General features: G+C 32.2%; 1 protein-coding gene across 13 annotated transcripts in view; it reads right to left on the bottom strand.

Moving 5' to 3' along the window:
• The window catches only part of LCORL (ligand dependent nuclear receptor corepressor like), a 136530-nt gene that overhangs the window by 23577 nt on the left and 92147 nt on the right, over window positions 1-20806 (bottom strand). For 7 of the 13 annotated variants that reach the window (XM_053577549.1, XM_053577557.1, XM_053577559.1 and 4 more), the window contains 2 exons: window positions 20451-20702; window positions 7142-7235 (listed from right to left, as the gene is read on the bottom strand). In XM_053577549.1, the coding sequence (XP_053433524.1) occupies window positions 7142-7235; window positions 20451-20702 (346 nt within the window). Of the gene's footprint in view, window positions 1-1680; window positions 5831-7141; window positions 7236-20450; window positions 20703-20806 lie in introns of those variants that run through there. The other 6 variants (XM_053577554.1, XM_053577553.1, XM_053577562.1 and 3 more) reach the window with 4 other exon arrangements.

The following is a 20806-nucleotide window of genomic DNA, read 5'->3' as shown; positions in this document are numbered from 1 at the left end:
TCAACCAATATAGAAGTCTATCAAAAAATTTTTAATCCAATACCAGTACCAAGAAGAATAAAATATATTTAGAGAATTCTGTTTCAGAAAAGTATCTGTTTTAATTAAACATATCACCAAACTCTGTACATGAAAATCGTCTTTCATTTATGATTCATTACATTTGTTTGTTGTTGTTAATGGTTTCTGGTTTACAGAAATTTTATTTAGGACTGAAACTGGGATTTGCTGATTATGAATTACTACTGAAGAATATATTTTGTTTAAGTAAGGGGTTATTGTGCTCATTCGTCTTAAAAATTAAAGGAATTTTAAAACAAAAAGTGGAATATTTTTATTTTGTTGCTTAAAACTGACATAACCTGTTTCACAGATAAGTATGCAATATTTCATTTACATGAAAATTATGTTATTTGAATAGCAAAAATATGGAAGCAAATTTTAAACATTTGACCAAAACTTTTATGAAAAATAGTAACTTAACTAGATTCAACCAAAACTAGCATTAGATTTGAAATAAAGAAACTATCAAAGTGAGATGTGAAATTTCAATAAAGCTTTTGAAGTCCACTGCTGCCTCTAGACAGATGAAGACAGGACATGACCCCACCATCCTTTCCTTTCTAAAAATAAAGTTTTATAAATTTTGCCATGGTTAGGAGTATAAAATGATAAAACTGACTCCCAGGATTGAATTAGATTGTTTAAAAAAAATGTAGACAGCAAAGGCAGGAACAAATAACTATGAAATACGAAGATGTAATTATATACTTTCTAGCAAATTAAAGGAAATAATTTTTACATAAGCAAAACAAAACCCAAAATGTTGTGTCAGATGCACTTCAACAGTTTTGAAAGTGATAGTATGGCCTGTTAAACATATTTCACTAATAATTAAAGAGAGAATTTGCATATTTCTCAGAAAAATGTTTTATTGTATTTTCAAGATTTTAATAACTGTTTCTGAAGTGCTCAAAGGCTTTTATTCCATTAATAAAGTAAGGTATGAAACAGAAATAATCAAAACTAATAACTAGTGTTAAGTTATTCTGAAAAACATTATATAATTTCAATTTAATTAAACTCACAAAATTATGATTTTTAGATCCCTTTTTTGACATTCTGAGGAAGTTTATACTTTCAAAGTTTTGTTATTGCATTTATTACTTTTAATAATAAATTTTCAAAACTATCACAGTGGCCAGTAATTCTAATGTTATACGAAGAACAGCTTAATAAGGTACCAATTAGACATGTGGATATTAGGTTATATCTTATATGTCCGTCATCAGATAACTAAATTCTCAAATTACAGAACTCCGTGATATACTTATTTAGCTTCAAACTGTTTTTCTTTATTTCTTGCATGTTAGAATCTGAAAGAAAAGCCTAACTTGAGTAAAAATAGCTGAATATAACATATGCCTCCAATCTAGAATTTACTCTCAAATATTATATGAAGTTTCTAAAATTATGTATTTCATAGATCCCTTGTGGATTTTTAATGTCAAATTTTTTTCTAACCTTTTCCTGTTTGATTCATAAACCAAAATATCTTATTTTTGTGTTCTGTTCATTTTGCCCATTAGCAGCCTGTTGAAGTATTTCTTCAGAAGAAGTCAATTTCTAATATTAATTTTAATAAAACTGCCTAGAATGAATCAAAGAAGTCAGTGTAGCCAGTTTTTTTCTTTTCTTTTCTTTTTTTCTTTTACTGAAGGAGTAAATCAGTCACACACCAACAGTGTTGTAAATTTAAGTGCAAAAGCATTGAAGTGCTTTACTACAAATTACAACCTAGAAACACGTTAACTGAACAATTAAAATTCATACAATCAGATTTAGATATATAACAACACAAAGTAGAAACAGAATTACAGTACATTTACAACACAAGACAGATACATGAATTCATTAGAAAATATTGTAATAAATAATTCATGAATTATAGTGCAATTGATTTATGCATAAATATAACTAATTGCCTAACAATCAGTTTATATTAACAAAATCTGTCAAAATCAAGGCAGCCACAGAGTTTTACTAAATTACTGCGACAATGGAAATACTGCAATTAAAAAACAAATACAAGTATTTGTACTGTAAACAACTAAAAAAAAAAAATCAGTCTCACTAAAGTTAGTATACAATTTAATATAAAATTGTCATTAGCTACCAGAAATGGTTTAAACAACTTTACTGAGCAGTAGTTTTCTAAAAACAGAGGCACTGTTTTTTCTTTTCCTTCTTTTTTTTTTTTTAAATATAAAATACTTGAGGAACATTCAAATAAGTAGAAAGCACATAAGGGTTGCTTTCAACTTCATTAAAAGTCTGCTGAAACTGGATTTTTCAGAAAATTGTCAATTAATAAATAGTAACTGGTAACTAAATTTATAAAGTACTTTGAAAGTTTAACATAAAGAACTTAATAGAATCACTGGGGAAAAGGGGAACCCATAAATTTCCCTGCCTTTACTAGTTTATATAATCAAAAATTAACTCAATAATAGAAACATTTTGTTTCTTTTAAAAGTTATGGGTTGATTACCTATACACTATCAAAAAATATTTTAATTTACTATTTCTGACCAAAAATAAATAATACAAGTACTAAAATGCTGCAAATTATAATATTACCTATAAAACTACTGATCACTGCGAAGTCAATAGCAAAATGATCCCTGATATATGAATCCTGTAAAGTTTTTGGTCAGGTCATCTTTTAAATGATACAAAAGTGTTCTGTAAGTTTCCCTTTACTATAAACTTCTCAATCAATTTATTAATGTAAATATAGTGTGAGGAATAAAAAAGCTCAATATAATATAAATATTATGCAATGCATTTAAGCCCCCAAAGTTTCGCAAGTAAAATTCTGTATAAAGAGGTCAATAAAATCGTTCTGAAACATTTACTTTACGTTTAACTTTGTTTTTCAATGGGGGGAGGGGAAAATATATTAAATAATCCAAGTTCTGACCCTCACAAAATATGGCTTAATTCTTTAAAAAGAAAGATGACCCTGACATTTGCTGTTCTGTAATCTATTATGTATATTTTCTTGGGGGGGGGAGGGAGAGCAAAAGGATTCATACCCTAGTATGTAGGTAACATTAATAGCTGAAGAGGGTTCAGTATAGATCTCAGAGACCAAATAACTACTTGGTTATATATCTTCCCACTCTTCAGTTTCTTTAAACATATGTAAGCAGTTTTTAAATGTAATAGCTGAAGATCTCTTTAGTATTACATGTATATGTGATTATTAAATACACACAAATACGAGTGTAAAAACACAAGTATTTGACAAGGTGCACTTATTTTTAAAAAAAATTGAGCTGTAAGTATTCCTTTTGGACTTAGGAAAACTGGCTTAGAAAAATGATCAGAACCTGAATTTTAACAGAAAAGGGGCGCTCGGAGAATTCTGAATATATAAAGCAAATCTCCATTCTTCATATGGAGGAACATGCTTTATAACATTTTACCATTAAAACTGCATACGCCACAAATCCAACATGGATACTTTGACCCATATTTTAAAACTGCTATATAAAAATTACTGGTCTCTTTTATGAGGCTAGTCAAAGTTAAAATGCACTGCCCAGCTTCTAACTACCCAATTAGTAGAGAGTTTACATTACTAAAAGTTCAAAACAGCTTCAGTGTTAAATATCTGTAAATCTATTCAAGACCCTGAACAAACTGCAAATTTGGTTATTAGCAAAATGATAATGTATCGCCCACCAAAATGAAATCTGTAATTCATTTTGATAAACTGAAAATGTTTTGAAATGTCACAGCAGCAAATATATTAAAGTTACACTGAGGTTTTTCAATAGAAGGAGTGTGTCACAATCCTTAAAATTTAAAGTAGTCATAACATCAACTAACCAGCACATTTAAACCAAAATTATCATTCTCAAGCTTTTTCTGTGCACATTATAAACATGCTCTAAGTTGCATTCCAACTTTCTTTTCTAACCTTACACATTAGCTTATTTTTCAAATGAAAAACAAAATTAAATTATTTTAATAATTAAATTTAAATTATTTTTGTTCTTAGTATTCCATCTTATATTAAAGTATTCTATACTGCTGGGGTTAACTATGTGTCAGTTTTTAAAAGTATATACCTTAAAAACCCCAACTTCCTGCTAAATCAACTAATAAATGATAAATATTAAATTTCATTATACATATCCTTTAAGGTTTTCTTTTCTATTTCTGGTGGATGCACTTGAGTGCACTTGTATTTCATAGGATGCACTGTAGTGTAGTAATACTGTATATATTAATTTTTCTTAGTATGGAGATAGCTGTCTATTTAACTTTGATTGGTTTGACATACTTGTAGTAACTATAAGTATGTTACGTAAAATGTTTGCAAACTATTAATATCATATTTTCGGATGGTTCAACTGAATGGCTGGAATGGTCTTTCACCAATAAAAATGTTTCACTTGACAATTACTTATTTTCCCACAACTCTTTATGCTATTGACTACTAAAGAAAACCTGAATCTTTTTCACCTATTTATACAAGGATTAAATACAAACTATCGGAATTAAGTAAGCAACTATATAATTCTGTCCACAGTGAAAACCCTGAATAAAACTTTTTTTCAAAAGGCATGTAAGTGGTTTTTGAACTGTAAAATTTCTTGTCTCCTGTCAGAGTGAGCATTTGTAATTCCCACATGTGTGTATATAGACACACAAATACACACCTGTGCACATACACACACGCAAACACACACACATACACATACAAACGTCTTCCTAACAAGTAATCTATACAGGCTTGCTGCTGTTTCTGCAGCTGCCAGTCCCTGAATCTGTCATATTATATAACCCAGTGTCTGGTAATCGTAGTTTCTTCTTCGGAGGAGTCTTCAGTGTTCCAGATCTTTCTTTTACCTTGTATTCTAAAGTGCTGTGAGGTACCCCATAAATTCCTTGTGCTTTGGAAACACTCATTTTTCCACTCATTACCATTGCAATAGCCTCTTCCATTATTTCATGATCATATTGCCGATAGCGGCCACGTTTTTTCCTGGGCTGCTTATTATCTTTTCGATCCAATCCATCTTCAGTATTTTCAGAGGTTCCATCAACTGTTCCATTTTTAGAATTAAGACACAAAGGAGAGAGGTCCCCATGTAGAAAGTAAGAGTCAACACTTGAGTGAGTTACAGGCCCAGAACATTCAATTTTGTTCTGTTTAGGGAGTATATTTTTCAGTTTTTGGAGAGCTGATCCTTCAAGGACTGAAGAGGTTTTAGAAACTTGATACATAACATCCAGCAGACCAGAACCATCAGGTTGTGATTTTGAAACAGAACTTACTCGCAGTTGAGGAATTTTTAATTGTACAGTAGGATTTGAAGTTTCATACGGTAAGCTTTCATTTTTCTCTTTAAATTGACTAACCATTTTCTGTAGAGTTAACTGATGGAGGTAAGTGGAAGCTGTTGGGAATTTTAATTCTGAGGTTTCAAGTAGATTTAGTTTACTTTTTTCTGTGCGCTCTGCTTGAGCTCTTGCCCACAAGGCTACTTTTTGCAGCACTGCACACGTTTCTTTACTGTCTTTATATGAGTAACTATCATTGAAATCTCGAGTTTTGTTTTTAAAAGATGCAGGCTTCCCTGCTGGTAAGGCTTCTAAGTGGAGAAGTAAAGTTTTTTGAGGTATGCCATAAAGTATGCCTGCTTTATTTATGTCCAGTGCTCCAGACTGAATGTCTTTCAAAGCTTTTGAGAGCAAACCATCTGCAAACTCAGCACTTCTTTCCACATAGTCCTCTCTGTTTCTGTGTAGTCTCCTGGATGGATGGAATGAAACGATGGTAAACTGATGCATGAGAGACTCTCACACAGCTATGGAAGGGAAGGGTCCACTCCTTTATTATACTCCTTGCTTAGGTAACATCACTGCTTATGACACTTTTAAGTCTGTGAGATGTGGTAGTTACTCCTTATCAAAGCAAACGCTACAGTCCTGGTAGGACAATGTGTCAATGATACGGTGGCCTCAACGGGCAGACCTTCCAAGAACATAAAATCCTAACTCAGTATTTGTAAAAATATTCTCATGATGTTGCTATTCCTCTGACAGATGCTTGTAGAGCAACACTTATAATTTTTATTTATACAATTAGAGTTCCATTATAAAAAATACCCAAATCCTAAAGGAGTTTTTGTTAGTAGAAACGTGACGTTACCGCTAAACAAGTAATAAAAGAGTCAACCCCTTTAAAGGAAATTTGTAGCAGCAAGAATATTTCCAAACACAAACATCCCATATTTTCATAAGACCAATTTTTCTCTAGACAAAAACTTAAAATCTGAAATAAGTAGATAAGTTATATTTGAATAAAATAACTTATTTTGATATCATGATATTTCTATTTCAAATGTATCATTGTAACTTTCAAAGTTTCTTAGCAGAAAGCTGACTATACCTCGTGACTCCAAACTACTATAGCCTTCGTTGAAATAAATTACACTCTGTATCTAAGATTTAAATGTGACCAAAAAAGCTTCATATATAACTAATGGGAAGATGCAAAAGTTACTAAAAAATCCAAATAGCCAACAGAACAGCATTTCACTACTAATTATTCATTTAAATTAATGAGTTTTCAAAACATGAAAGGACTTTTTGTGGCGATTACCTGATATATTAAATCATTTGTCACCACATCTAAAGCAAAAATGCAAATGCTCTAACACTAGATTTAGGAATCAGTAAGTAACAGTACTTTCAGATTTGTTCATTGTTAAAAAAAAATTAAATACTGAATTACATATTTCCCTTAAAATTGCCCCTGAATATTTAATTTAAAATTCTCTTACTTGTCCTGCTTCTTAGTTTGTATTCTATGATTAAGTTGGTAGTTCATTTTAGTAACATGAACTAAAGTTTGGTGATTGTTCTGATAACTTTTCTTTAACAGAAAGAATAAAAAAGAAAGAGAAAAGACAAATGAAAGGTATGAGAGAGACATACTCATGAGTGACAAAAATTCTGGAGGAAAACTATATATGTCAATACTACTTGGAATAGTATTAAGAGTTCTCTGCAGAGATAATTTTATATTAATATTAAATGATATTTCCTAGATATTGCTTACCCAGCCATTGAATTTTCAGAAGAAGGATCACATATGGATGACTCTTCAGATTTTATGCTGGTTTTCTTTGTAGAGAGATCTAACACTCCATCCCCTATAATTTTTGCAAGAGAGAAAACTTTATATTTGTAACAAATAGGCAATCCTTATATTTTAACATTTCATATTTTGCTGATCTACTTATTCATGACCTAAATAGAAACATTTGTGTTTGATATGTGGCTGTTACCTTTTCATCTTAAACTGTTTTAGCAATAGGAAATGACTGGGAAGGCACTATATAGGAAAAAAAAAAAAAAAAGAACGGAGGAAGACCTGGCATTGCCAGGCGTTATGAAAGAAACTTAACAGTCTTTATGATATAAAATCTGTTTAAAATCAACTCTTGGTCATCTCTCCCAATGTTCTGTAGTAATAGCTCTTTGATGGCTCATTTATGACAGGTTCCACTAAAGGCTGCCAGATAATGCTATATGAAGAAAGTAAGAGTGATGTAGATTGCACAAAATAGAATAGAAAATGTGATGATGAATAGGAGAACTGAATAATAAGCATTTACTAGGACAAGTGATATGTGGCACATACGCTTTAGGCAAACTATAACTATGTATAACAAACATAGTTCTATTTTCTAGAACTCATAGCGTAAAATTTTATTGTATTAAATTACTAAATGTATAATTGTTGACCATTGCCTATATATTATGGTTATATCTATGACTGGATAAAGACTACCTCATAACAATATAACTTTAGAAAAAATCTGTTATAAAACAACAGGCTAAGCATTTGTTATTAAAATGCAGTTATTTTTATTATTATAATAAACTTACACATAAATAAAACTTTAATGACTCTTACAATTTTTTGATACGCCCTATCTATAACTTCCTCTGTAGAACTCAGTAGTAATTTATTGAGTGCAAAACAATGTTTTAGGCATTAGGAAAGCAGCAGTAAAAAAAAAAAAAGTCACATAAAGGTCCTATTCTCATAGTGCTTAGGATCTATTAAGATAATTCATACACCCCTATACCATCTCACAGACACCAATTATGACAGTGCTACTTAGGAAAATAACACAGAGTAAGCCAATGGAGTAATGAGTGTAACATCTAAAACACTATCATGCAATTACGGGTTTATGTATCTTTTTTCCCCCTGAGATTGAATTCTTCAAGGTCTGAGATCCTGACTTACTCATTTGTACTTCATTAAACATTAGAGAATGTTAGAAACCGCTAAAAGAAGAAAAAAATACTGTCTTCTTTTACTCTCACTTTTTTAAAAATTAAAATTTTACTACTTGAAGAACTTACAACACCATCTTCTTCAAGAAATGATTATTGTATTCACTAATTTTGATTTTGCTCATGTTTTATGTACAGTTTAAATACAATACATAAACACTTCTAATTCAGTTAATTCTTAGCTTCAGAACAAATTTATGGAATTTCCTCAATTCTAAATCTTCTAGACTTTCATATTTTTAATAGAAAAACAAATTCCAATGATCATTTATATAGAAATTTTAAAACACTTTATAAATCAATAAATTATAAAGACAAATAATAACATTGGAGAATAATTAGCAAAATCTAGATAATATTTTTTTGAGGCACAGTATTTGTATGTTAACTATGGTTTAATAACAGAATGTTTTTAGCATTTATTTACAAATTAGGTAATACATGTATAAGAACATAGAAAAATATAAATCTTAAAACCCCTGGTTTCAGATTTGACCTTCATATGTATAAAAACTGATCCCTTATATTTGAGTGCTGGAAATGTTTACGAAGATTACGTTAATAAAATCCTATTTCTTACTGGGTACAATGCAGGGGTACAGGGCACATCTCTCCTTGGTGAAGGACTCAACTACAGCTCAGACTTTACCTTATAAATGCAAACAATATAGCCTTATCATATCTGCTCTTATGTTAATCTTCTAGAATTTTCACATGCTCAATTTAAAATTAATTATTTCAAAAAACAGAAATAATAAAAGGTGCAGGGAATCCCTCTTCTTTTGCTTCTTTACATAAACTATTAAACTAGGCTGTAGCTCCCACTCAGGGCAATATCTTCTTTTGCTTCTTTACATAAACTATTAAACTAGGCTGTAGCTCCCCACTCAGGGCAATACAAGTTTCTGTTTCTTTATGGACCACTACCACAGAAAGCCTTACTCACAGCTAAATTTAATTTGGATGAACTAGACATAAGCCCTGTTGCATCTTTAAGGGACCTATCCAAATTAGGTCTATGTTTGTCATTCTTTCTCTTTAGAAAATCTAAACAATGACACATTACATTAAAATTCTCTGATCAATGAACATTTACATAATAAACACAAGATACATAAACATGTAAGTAAATAGTTCTAATATATAGGGCGTCCATGAAGTATGAGCAATTTAAAATAAATATGAACTTTATGGATATATTAAGGAGTTTAGATAAATTTTAGTCATCTATAGAAAATCTCACTTTTTGTTAGCAGTATTAACCACCAACATAAACTGTTTTGCTGATGCCATAATTCCCTTTTCCATCATACAGCCTATAGCTGAGAGTTAGAAAAATCAAGATAAGTTACCCCTCGAATTGTCTTAATTAGAAAAGCAAAAAACAGTAAGAGAAGGGGACAGCAAGCTTGGGAAGGATGCAGATAAAGATCAGGATGGGAGCGAAAGATATTTTCTTACTCCTGCTAATGATTTATATCTAGCTGAATGGTAATTACATCATTATTTCACAACAAAGATATACAACTAGGTTATTTTGTTTGTATTTATTTCCAAAGTAGTAATAATTAACTCAGTGGATAAAAACTAAGCACTTATAATGCCATTATAGTGTTATATAAACTAAGTGTATGGGTGGAGATAATTAATCCATTTTTCCCAGTGCATTCTCTGCATCCTATCTTATTATAGTTGTAATTTCCCATTGGTTCTATTGGTATTCAGGTTGTTTTAGTTTTTCACTGTTACAAAGAACGCTGAAATGAACATCCTTCTCAATGCTGGAGTTCATGTATAATAATTTCTCTTATACTTACCAGTTAGCCACAGACTACCATTTAAGTGTAGGCAGAGACTATGTATATTTTATTCCTCAATATATCCCCCCTGCCTAGAACAGGCCTGGTCTCACACACTTCTCTAAGTGTATGTGCTGCACAGTGAGCATAGATATGGCTGTTTTGACAGTGAAAGGCTGAACAGGGAGTATGTATATTTTTCAACTTTAGTAGATACTATCAAATTTCTTTCCCACATCCTTAACAACACTCACTATTGCTGAGATTTTTAATTTTTGATGAATAAGAAAATCTCTGGGATTAAACGAACAAGGGAGTACCATTTAGTATGGTATTTATGTGAATTTTAAAAACACAAAAATTGGTTTATAGATACACAAATTGCTGGTATTAGTAGTTGCTTCCAAGGGTAAAAAAAAAAAAGGATCTTAACTATATTTCTAGAAATTTTTTCTTTTCTTTCTTTTTTTTTTTTTTTTTAAGAGACAGAGTTGAACTCTGTTGCCCCAGGCTAGAGTGCCATGGCATCATCTAGAGTCCTCAGCTTTTCAAGTAGCTGGGACTACAGGTGCCTGCTGCAACACCCACCTAATTTTTTTTTTTTTTCTATTTTTATAGAGATGAGGTCATGCTCTTGCTCAGGCTGTTCTGGAACTCCTGAGCTCAAAGGATCCTCTCCCACCTGGGGCTATCAGAGTGCTAAGATTACAGTTGTGAACCACTGCCCCTGGCCTAGAAATTCTTTAAGAGAAAACAAATCAGAAGCAAATTATGATCAAATAACCATTTAGAAATTCTGGGGGACAGGGACCCAGAATATATACATTTCTGCACCTTGTATTTTTTGGGATATTGAAAATTTTCCTAATAATAAGCACAACATTGTTTTCATTCACTGGAGACTGAAGTTGTCATAAATTAGTGGATTTTAAAACAATTAACACTGGCTCCTGTATTCTTCTCACAAATTTTGATTTCCCTTGCTTGCTGGTATAAGATGTTTTGGGCTCATCTTTCTGGTCCAAACCTAGACTCCAAAGAGACTTGATTTCTCTTAAAGAGAAATAATGTTTAGAGACCACATTCCAGGTCCAAATTCAACGCCACTGAATTTTCACTGTGTTTAGGGTATATTAGTGGTCAGATGAGGAAATGTATGTTTTTGAAAAGAAAAAAATTCCTGGTTCATGCTGACATTTTCAATCCACACATAACATAAGGCTTTTAACTTCTTTGATTTTACTTGTCTGTTTCTTCTTTTACCCTGATAATAACGGTTTCCTAATAATGTTAACATGATTACATATTTGGTTTAGTCCACAGATTCAAAATAACAATGGCAATATTTTACTAAAAGGGAGTTTAGGATTTTTTAAAAGCATTCTTTGCCTTTAGACTACATTCCACCAAGAATGTATAGTCAGAATACTACATAAAGTCACTAGGCAAAATTATTACATCACCAACATTACGTTAGCAGTCTGATGCAGCCTATTCATTTGTTTCTCTTTCAAATTTTAGCAATTGTTTTACTTTTTAGAAATTTCTATTCTTTGAAATATATAGAACATTTACATAAAACCACATAATAAGATCTGCTCAGAGCATTTCCAATCTTGTACCCTGTACCCCATTTACCCTTCTTGGTAACCATGTTCGTTAATTTTTAGTTTATCTTTCCTGCTTTATTTATAGAAGAGAGCATGAAATATATACATTTCTGCACCTTGCTTTTATCATTTAACAATAAAACCTGGAAAAGTCACTATAAGGAGATAATCTTCACCCTTTTTTTTCAGGTGTTTTTTTCCACTGTGTGGATATAAATAAGTAACCATTCCACCACTGATGGATACATAGGTAATTCAATATCTCGCTATTATAAATAATGCTCCAATGAATAAATAACCTTGAATGAATATCATTCCATATTCCAGCAGGTACAATTATAACTTTGACTCCTTAAAATGGGATTGCTGGGTCAAAGGGCAAATGTATACTTTAATAGACACTATAATTCTCCTCCATAAAGACTGTTTTTACTCTGCCAATAATACATAAGAATCCTTATTGCTTAACAGCCTCCACAAACAGGGTATACTGTTAAACTTGAATTCTTACCAGCCTGACAGGCTTGACCCATGTAACAGTGTGGTTGGGAGTCTCTTCCTATGTGGAAGGGCTTATAAAACATCCATGAACTGACAGTATAACTATGCTCATTTTTCTATTTTCTGAAACTCTTAATGCGTTAGAATATTAGTACCTTATTTTATAATATGAGTTGCAAGTATTTTTTTCAGACTGCCATAGTTTTTTGTTTTTCTAACAGCACTTTCTTCAGTGTCACAAAGAATTTTCTTATTTTTTCTATATTGAAATTTATCATTTTCTTATTTTAAGGTGATCTTCTAAGCTAAGATAGAAATGATGGAAAGGGGCAAACCAAAGAAACATGAAAGTCTGAAGGAAGAGTGATCCAAAGGGATCAGCAAGAGTGAAGTGTTCTGAAGTGCAGTGAGCTTGCCAAGGGTAAGAAGCAGACAGAGTGACTTACACCTACCAAGCCGGAAAGAAAAGGAAAAAAACAAGTCCACAGAAGGGGCCATGTACAAGATGATGGCAGAGGTTGGTAAGTTACAGAAAGAAATTAAAATTTTGTCCTTAACGTAATGCAAGTAGAAAACTAAGAAGAAGATTTCAAATAAGAACTATCAGCTTTTAAATGTAATGTGACTTTAAGAATCCTATTTTGGCATATTGATAGTTTCAAGGTAATAAGGTAGATATTATGAAACTTATCTCTTTGGGAAGAGAATACATGGAAAAACATACAAGAAAAAAACCCCAATAAATTGTCACTTGGAAACGCATGTGGGTGGTCCCCAATTCTTTATTGAACTCCAAGGTGAGCATTACTAATCTAAAAATCTCAACTCTGAAATGCTCCCAAATTCAAAACTTTTTGAGTACCAACATGACATCACAAGTAAAAAAAAAAAAAAAAAACTCCATAAACTTTGTTTCATGTACAAAATTATTTAAAATATTGTACAAAATCATCTTCAGACTACGTAAATATATATGAAACAAAATAAATTTTGTGTTTAGACTTGGATCTCATTCCTAACATATCTCATTATGGAAACACAAATATTCCAAAATCCAAAAAGATGGGAAATTCAAAATGCTTCCGGTTACAAGCATTTCGGACAAGGGATACTCAACCCATATAACAAGTTTTTGGAAAACATGGAATGGCAACAAAGGATGCTAATTTTTTTTAATTTTTTTATCCTTTGTTTTTTGTGTTGTTTCGTATCTTTAATTAAGTTAAAGTGATGTTTCAGATGATACCATATATAGAACTTCTGAATTTAAAGTGCACAACTTTTTATGATGATATTCTTATGAAATTAAAAAAAAAATCCTATCTGTATATACTGTAACAATTATGTTTCTTGACACTCTATATTCTGACTTTATGGAAAAATCTTTGATCTCTTGATTTTTAAGTGACTGAGACAATCTTAATATAGTTCCTCAGACATACCTGATTCATTCCTGCCTTCTGAGTTTTGATATTTTGCCTTTGTATCTGATATTTCTTCTGCCTTGAATGCCCTGACCCCAGATCTTCATGTGGAGGACTTCTTCTCAATATTCAAGTCTCAGATCAAACTCACTTCTTCAGGAAGGCCTTCCTGACCACCTTACCTAAACAGTTCTCCCAGTCACTGTTGAAATCTTGGTTACTGAGTCTTTTGTAAAATTAGGGGCATGCCGACAGGCATATTTGAAAAAAATAACAAACAACTTCTGGAAATGAAAAATATAATAAATTAGAACCTCAAGACACAGGTTAAACAGTGATTAAAATACCTTAAGGGAGATTTTAGTGATTGGAAAATATTTCTGAGTAAACTAGTTAGGAAAAAAGTGAAAAACATAAAAATGAAGATTAAGAGATGTGGAGGACAGAATGAGAATATCCAAATTATGTCTCAATGGATTTTGATAAGAAATAAAGCAAGAGTTAAAATATACATATTTGAAAAGATAATGGCTGAAATTTTTGGTGAGATTATCTATGCTTAGTGCTAGGAACCATGTGACCACTAAGCAGAATAAATGAAAGAAATCCACTTCTAACAAAGCCACAGCATATCAAAAGCAAAAGAGAAAGTAAGTGAGAATAAATTTAAGGAATTTCTGATCCAGAAGAAAATCTGAGATATAGGAAGGAATGATGAACAAAGGATATAATTATATATGTGATTCTAAACAAAAATTGAGGATACTGCACAAAAAGTTATGTTTAAGTTGGAATGTCACAAAAAGAGAACCACAGCACTGATAAAATGGCTACAGGTGCCACGGCAGGTAACTAGTTAAAATACTCTAAATTTCTTTTATTTTTTTTTTTTAATTTTTTTTTTCTTTTTTTGTAGAGACAGAGTCTCACTTTTTATGGCCCTCGGTAGAGTGCCGTGGCGTCACACGGCTCACAGCAACCTCCAACTCCTGGGCTTAAGCGATTCTCTTGCCTCAGCCTCCCGAGTAGCTGGGACTACAGGCGCCCACCACAACGCCCGGCTATTTTTTTGGTTGCAGTTTGGCCGGGGCCGGGTTTGAACCCGCCACCCTCGGTATATGGGGCCGGCTCCTTACCGACTGAGCCACAGGCGCTGCCCCTAAATTTCTTTTATTAACTTGTGTTAATTCTACTTTTAAAAATTTCCAGGGTAACTACAAACAAAATAGCAGTACAATATATAACTTCAAAATAAGCAAAGAAAAAAATGTAGAAAGAAACTCAATTCAAAAGAAAATAAGGAGAGAAAAAAGCATAATGAGTAGGACAAATAGAAAGCACATTAAGAAGATGATTGAAAAAAATTATTATTAATACAAGGGTGATAAGTGCTAGAAAATGGAATGGGATAATGTAGGAAAATATAGTAAGGGGCCCAAACTCAACGTGAGTAGTAATTAAAACCATAATGGGGGTGTGTGTGTGTGCGTGCGCAAGTGTGGGCACACGCATGTCCAATTTGGGAGGTATGGAAAGGTTTTCCTAACGAAGTGATGCTTAAAACAAGACCGAGGAGGGGAAATGAGTAAGATATATTTAGAAAAACTTAGTCAGGGTTGAAGGTATTTTCTACAGAGGTAATGGTATATGTCAGAGTGCATGACATATTCAAGAAACCAAGAAAAGACTAGCAAGAAGACTAGGGGGAAAGAGATAAGATGGGACTAGACAGGTGGGCAAACATTAGTTCCTGGAGTTAGGATTTTAGACTTTACCCTGAAGGCAACATGAGGCCATTCAATGATTTTCAGCAGGTGAGAATAGGTCTAGATTTGGCATTTTAACATATAGTCTTTTTCCTCTATCCTTACAGTCAAAGAAGGTTAGATTAGAAGATACGTTAAGATCATCTACACATACATTTTATTTTTTCAGATTTACTAAAACATGGCATCGTCCCAAGCACGGAATAGAACATTTTCTTCCCCACATCTTTAGCTTCAGAAAAGAATGAGCTCAGCATAGAAAAACAAGATGAATAATTTCATTAGTGGATACAGAAATGTTTTTTAACTGAACTTTAAAAACGGGCTTAGTATTTTCCTAACAGAATCACAACAGACTTAATTTATAAACAGCATACTTCAGGATATCAATTCAGCCGACAAGTTTACCTACCTTAATCACAGCCAAGAAAGCAGAACAGTGGTGGCAGCAACAAAGAACACTTAAAGATAACTAAACACATCCCTGAAATTCACATACCTTATTCAATGCTGCCTCTAGCCCCACACATAATTTGTTTAAAAAAATCTTAAACTATAGTTCTAAAGTTTAACCTACTGATAATACTGTGAAGTAATTAAAAAGAAATTATTTCTTGCTAATTAGCTTAAGGGAAAAAAATCCTAAAAATTTCAAGTAATTACAAAATAGTGTATGCTAATTATTACATTCATTATAAGGACACTTAACGTTCCTCTTTCTCTTTTAAAAAGTATAAAGATAATCAACGTAACCTGGCTTATTGTACCCTCAATGAATCCCCAACAATAAAAAAAAAAAAAAGTATAAAGATATTTCAGAATATTTTCTACCCAAAATGTTTAAAGTAAAAAATTTCACTGCTAAAACAACATTCAATACAACGGTCAAATCTTAATTTTCATTTTAATTACAGGTGGCATTTGAGAACAGTGGAAGATGTTTAATCCAATAAATAAATCTAATATGTCATACATTATATTGTGCTCTAGGGACACAAAAGTGAAAAAAGATAAGCTTCCTGCTCCCAGTGGTAAATGACGATGGGAGACACACATGCAAACAATTACAATGCAGTGAGAAGTTCACTATAATAAAGGAATATTCACTGGACTTCACGCTAGAAAACTGCTAACAAGGCTGATGGCAGGACTTCTGTTCCACCTCTGCCCACATTTGATCTTGTTTTGTGTAGGACTGGTCACTTCTTCATGATTATTACAATAATGATAAAGTAGTTCCTAAACTGCCAATTTCTTCCTATACTTTGGCAGTTAAGAGAAGTTTTTACCCTTGGTAAAACTGCTTAATTTTTTTTTTTTTTTACATACTATAAAATTACGTTTACCTGTTCTTGTTTGTTTGTTTTTGAAATGGGGTCTTGCTTTTACTCAGGCTGGTCTTGAACTCCTGAGCTCAAGCAATTCACCACCTCAGCCTCCCAGACTGCTAGGATTACCACCTTGCCTGGCCTATTTACACCTGTTTTTAAAGTTAACATATTAGGATAAAAAAAAGAATTGCTATTTAATTATCCATGTCTCCCTAGTCATTATTATTATATGCTGGTATTTATCTAGGATTTTTGTACCCAGATTTGTAAATTGCAATTTTCCTTCTTTTACTATATCTGATTTTGATATCAAAATTATACCAACATTTCTTTCTTCTATTCTTTGAAACAGTCTGTTTTAGACAGGAATTACCTGTTGCTTTAAGAGTATATTAAGTTAGTGGTAAAACTATTTGGGATTTCAGAATTTCATAAATTTATGGGCTATATTACCTATATATAACTTATCTACATCATTTATGGTAAGGTTACCTATTGAATTTATAGATTATTATCTAATTTGAATAAAGTAAGCCACAAAATAAACAAGGGGCTTAAATGAATATTGTTAAGAAATTACAGAACAAGAATAACATAAAATATATAAGCATCAGCAAATAATAACAACTATGAGCTTCTTTGTTATTTTGAGACAGAGCCTTGCTCTGTTGCCTGGACTAGATTGCAGAGGCATCCTTATAGCTCACAGCAACCTCAAACTCCTGGGCTCAAGCAATCCTCCTGCTTCCACCTCTTAAGTAATATGAATCTTCCATTGATTATATAACAATAAAGTAAAAACAGTGAAACCTTACCAAAAGATTTTTAAGTTTGTAAAAAAAAATTTGAAATATGGTTTATACCCTTATCATTGCTAATAAAAACTCTTCAAACGTGCATTGTTTAATAAGATGTTGACAGAAGTCATCCTGATTAGCAAGACATTGAAAAACTGTTAACATCTTTATTTTCCAACCTTCCAATTTTTAATTTATATAAAGATTAGTGCGTATAATGTAATAGCTGGTATAGACACAGACAGACACACACACACACACACACACAGGCATCAAAGGGTACTGCTTCATTTTTCCTGATTTGGTATGCAAGGACGCAAATTTTATAAATTATCAATCCACACCACAGCAGGATGGTTTTAAGAAAGAAAATCCGATCCTGTCACTCTCTGCAATCTATTAGCAGGTTTCGGTGGCCCCCCAAAAAGTAAAATCCTTAATATTTTCATGGCTTTCTAATAATTTGGTCGATTTCTTTAGCCTCATCTTTCCCCATTCTTCTTCCCCTTGTTCCCTATACTACAAACCACCAAACTAAATGATTTCTAGCCTGAAGCATGAATACTAAAATCACATATGACAAAAAGTCATCCAAGAAAATTACAATTCTCAGAATGATTATTTATAGATTTACATCCACTATCATTACTCTTTCCAATCTCAAGATGGTCACACATTTAAGTACTTTGCCTATAATTTCATAATAATTCAAATAATTTATATTACTTGTGTTCTACACATACTTAGATCTATCAAGGACTAGAAATTTACTTTAATAGTGCCATCTATTTTAACCACTCATCTGATGATTCTGAGTATCTCCAATGATGAGGCAATCTAAGAAATCATTTCTCTTTCCACTTTAAGAAATATTCGATCCTTAGAAATAGCTGAAATATTCTTTCGTGCCTGGGATAGTGGCTCACGCCTATAATCTTAGCACTACGGGAGGACAAGGAGAAGAATGTTTGAAGTCAGGAGTTTAAGACCAGCCTGAACAAGAGAAAGACCCTGTGTCTCTACTAAAAATAGAAAAATTAGCTGGGTATTGCAGCAGACACCTGTAGACCCAGCTATTCGGGAGCTGAGGCAGGAGGATTGCTTGGAGCCAGAAGTTTGAGGTTGCTTTGAGCTATGACACCACGGCACTCTAGCCTGGGTGACAAAGTGAGATTCTGTCTCAAAAAAAAAAAAAGAAAAAATATTCTTTCTTAACAGACCTGAAATCCATTTGCTTCAAACTTATAATTAGTGATCCTAATTCTACTCAAAGGATCCAAAGCATCACTCGGAGAAAGTTCAGTTCTACTTTGGTATAACAGCTGTAAAAATACTTACAGATCACTACCAAATTACTTCTAAGGCTTCTCTTCTGTGGTGGTAAGGGTATGAAAAGACTAGTTTGAATATCTTTTAAGAATTTGTTACTGTATATTTAATTCTCACATTGTTCTAATGATTTCATTATTATTATAGCCAAATTATAAACACTGAAATTAAAACTCTGATAGGTAAAGCTACTTGTTCAAGTAACTTAAGTAGCAGAGCTGGGATTTCGACCAAGTCTGTTACATACCAAAGCCTATATTCTAGTTGCTTTACAGCTCCTCCAAAGGAGAGGAGGTATAAGGGAGTACAAAGCATGGGAAAGCAGACAAAAAAATTCTAAAATTCCTCTGCTTTTCAACTTTCAAAATTCTACGTACAGATACTTTTTTTCCTTAGGCCGTATACTGTAGTGATATGTAGTTATTGACATCACTTTCTCTATTTCATATCTTATCTAATTATTATCTGAATTTTCTAAGATACTTCCACATAAACTCATGCAACCTAAAATTAGAGAAAAGGTGAAAATTATTCCCACATTTTAGCCTTCTAAATATTATTAATCTGTTTAACACACTGAAAAAGCTATCTTCTTCAAATACTGACTACTGTGCTCGCCTTTAGAGCCTGAACTTATACCAATGCCTTTTAGAATCAAATTTGATGCTTGATTTTTTTTATGGCTTCAATGGTGGACAACACTATCTCTAACCCATGTTAACAAAAGCTACTTTTCTCTCTCCTCCAGAAAAATACTAATTTTGCGTCCTCCACACACACTTAAAGGCTCTTCTTGATGTTCTTTGATTAAACTTTTCCACAAGTCTGACATGGCCTTTACAGTGAAAGATGTGTCTCGATGTAGTTATGACACAATTACATCATATTTATCACATATACTAACTCTTCATTCCCAGTTACATCATAAATGATAGGAATTATTTATCTTCCTAAGCACAGAAAACTGAACAGCAAGTGCATAATTAACGTTTTCAGCTGTAAAAATAATTCTTTTTTATAAACATCTCTTTACTAGTATTCCTTATTTTTAAGTTGTTTTTTTGGCCTTCACATTATACACTTTACTGTGAAAAAAGATGAGAACAACTCAAATAAATTCCCTCTTTTATAAACAATTAAAGATGCAATACAAAAAAGAACGGTAAATTTGCATTTCTCTATAGTCCACATTACACAGGCAAATTAAGTGATACTACATCTAAAATAAATCGTCCTATAAATGTAAAAAGTTCTATATATAGTAGAACCTCTGTAAGTTGAACACCCAAGGGACTGTAACGAACTGTCAACCTACAGAGGTGGCAAACATAATGAACTAGATCTACTGTACTGATACGTGAATGTCCAGTCTATGAAAATTAGGTCAACTTAAGGAAGTAGTCAATGTAGAGGAGGCAGTCAACTATGGAGATTCTACCGTGTATGTACTTGAGAATATTAAAGCACAAAATTATATATCACATGCACAAAACAATTCTTACCTTGCTGAGTATTTTGTTCTTGCATTCGATTCACAGTGAGGTCTAAGGGGCCTTCCTGCTCTTCCTGGAGGGAGTTCTCTGCTTGATTCATTTGGATACTTTTACATATTAGGCTTGGTCCAATTGAACCATTTCTATTCTCTTGAATTTTACCACTTTTTGAAATATACTCAATTGCAAACTGACGTATCATCTTTTTCATTAATTCCTGAGCAACTAAGGGAATGTTAGGATCACAGTTCTGAGGAAGATCTAGGGAAGAAATAAATATAATAATCATTAAAAAAGGAAAAATGTACATTATCAATCTTTAAACTTATTTTATTGCAAATTAATTGAGTTCAGAAGTCTTTTAG

This window comes from Nycticebus coucang, chromosome 23, assembly GCF_027406575.1.
Source record: "Nycticebus coucang isolate mNycCou1 chromosome 23, mNycCou1.pri, whole genome shotgun sequence".
NCBI classification, from domain to species: domain Eukaryota; kingdom Metazoa; phylum Chordata; class Mammalia; order Primates; family Lorisidae; genus Nycticebus; species Nycticebus coucang.
Note: the sequence above shows the minus strand (reverse complement) of the source record. Positions and strands in the feature narration are given on the sequence as shown.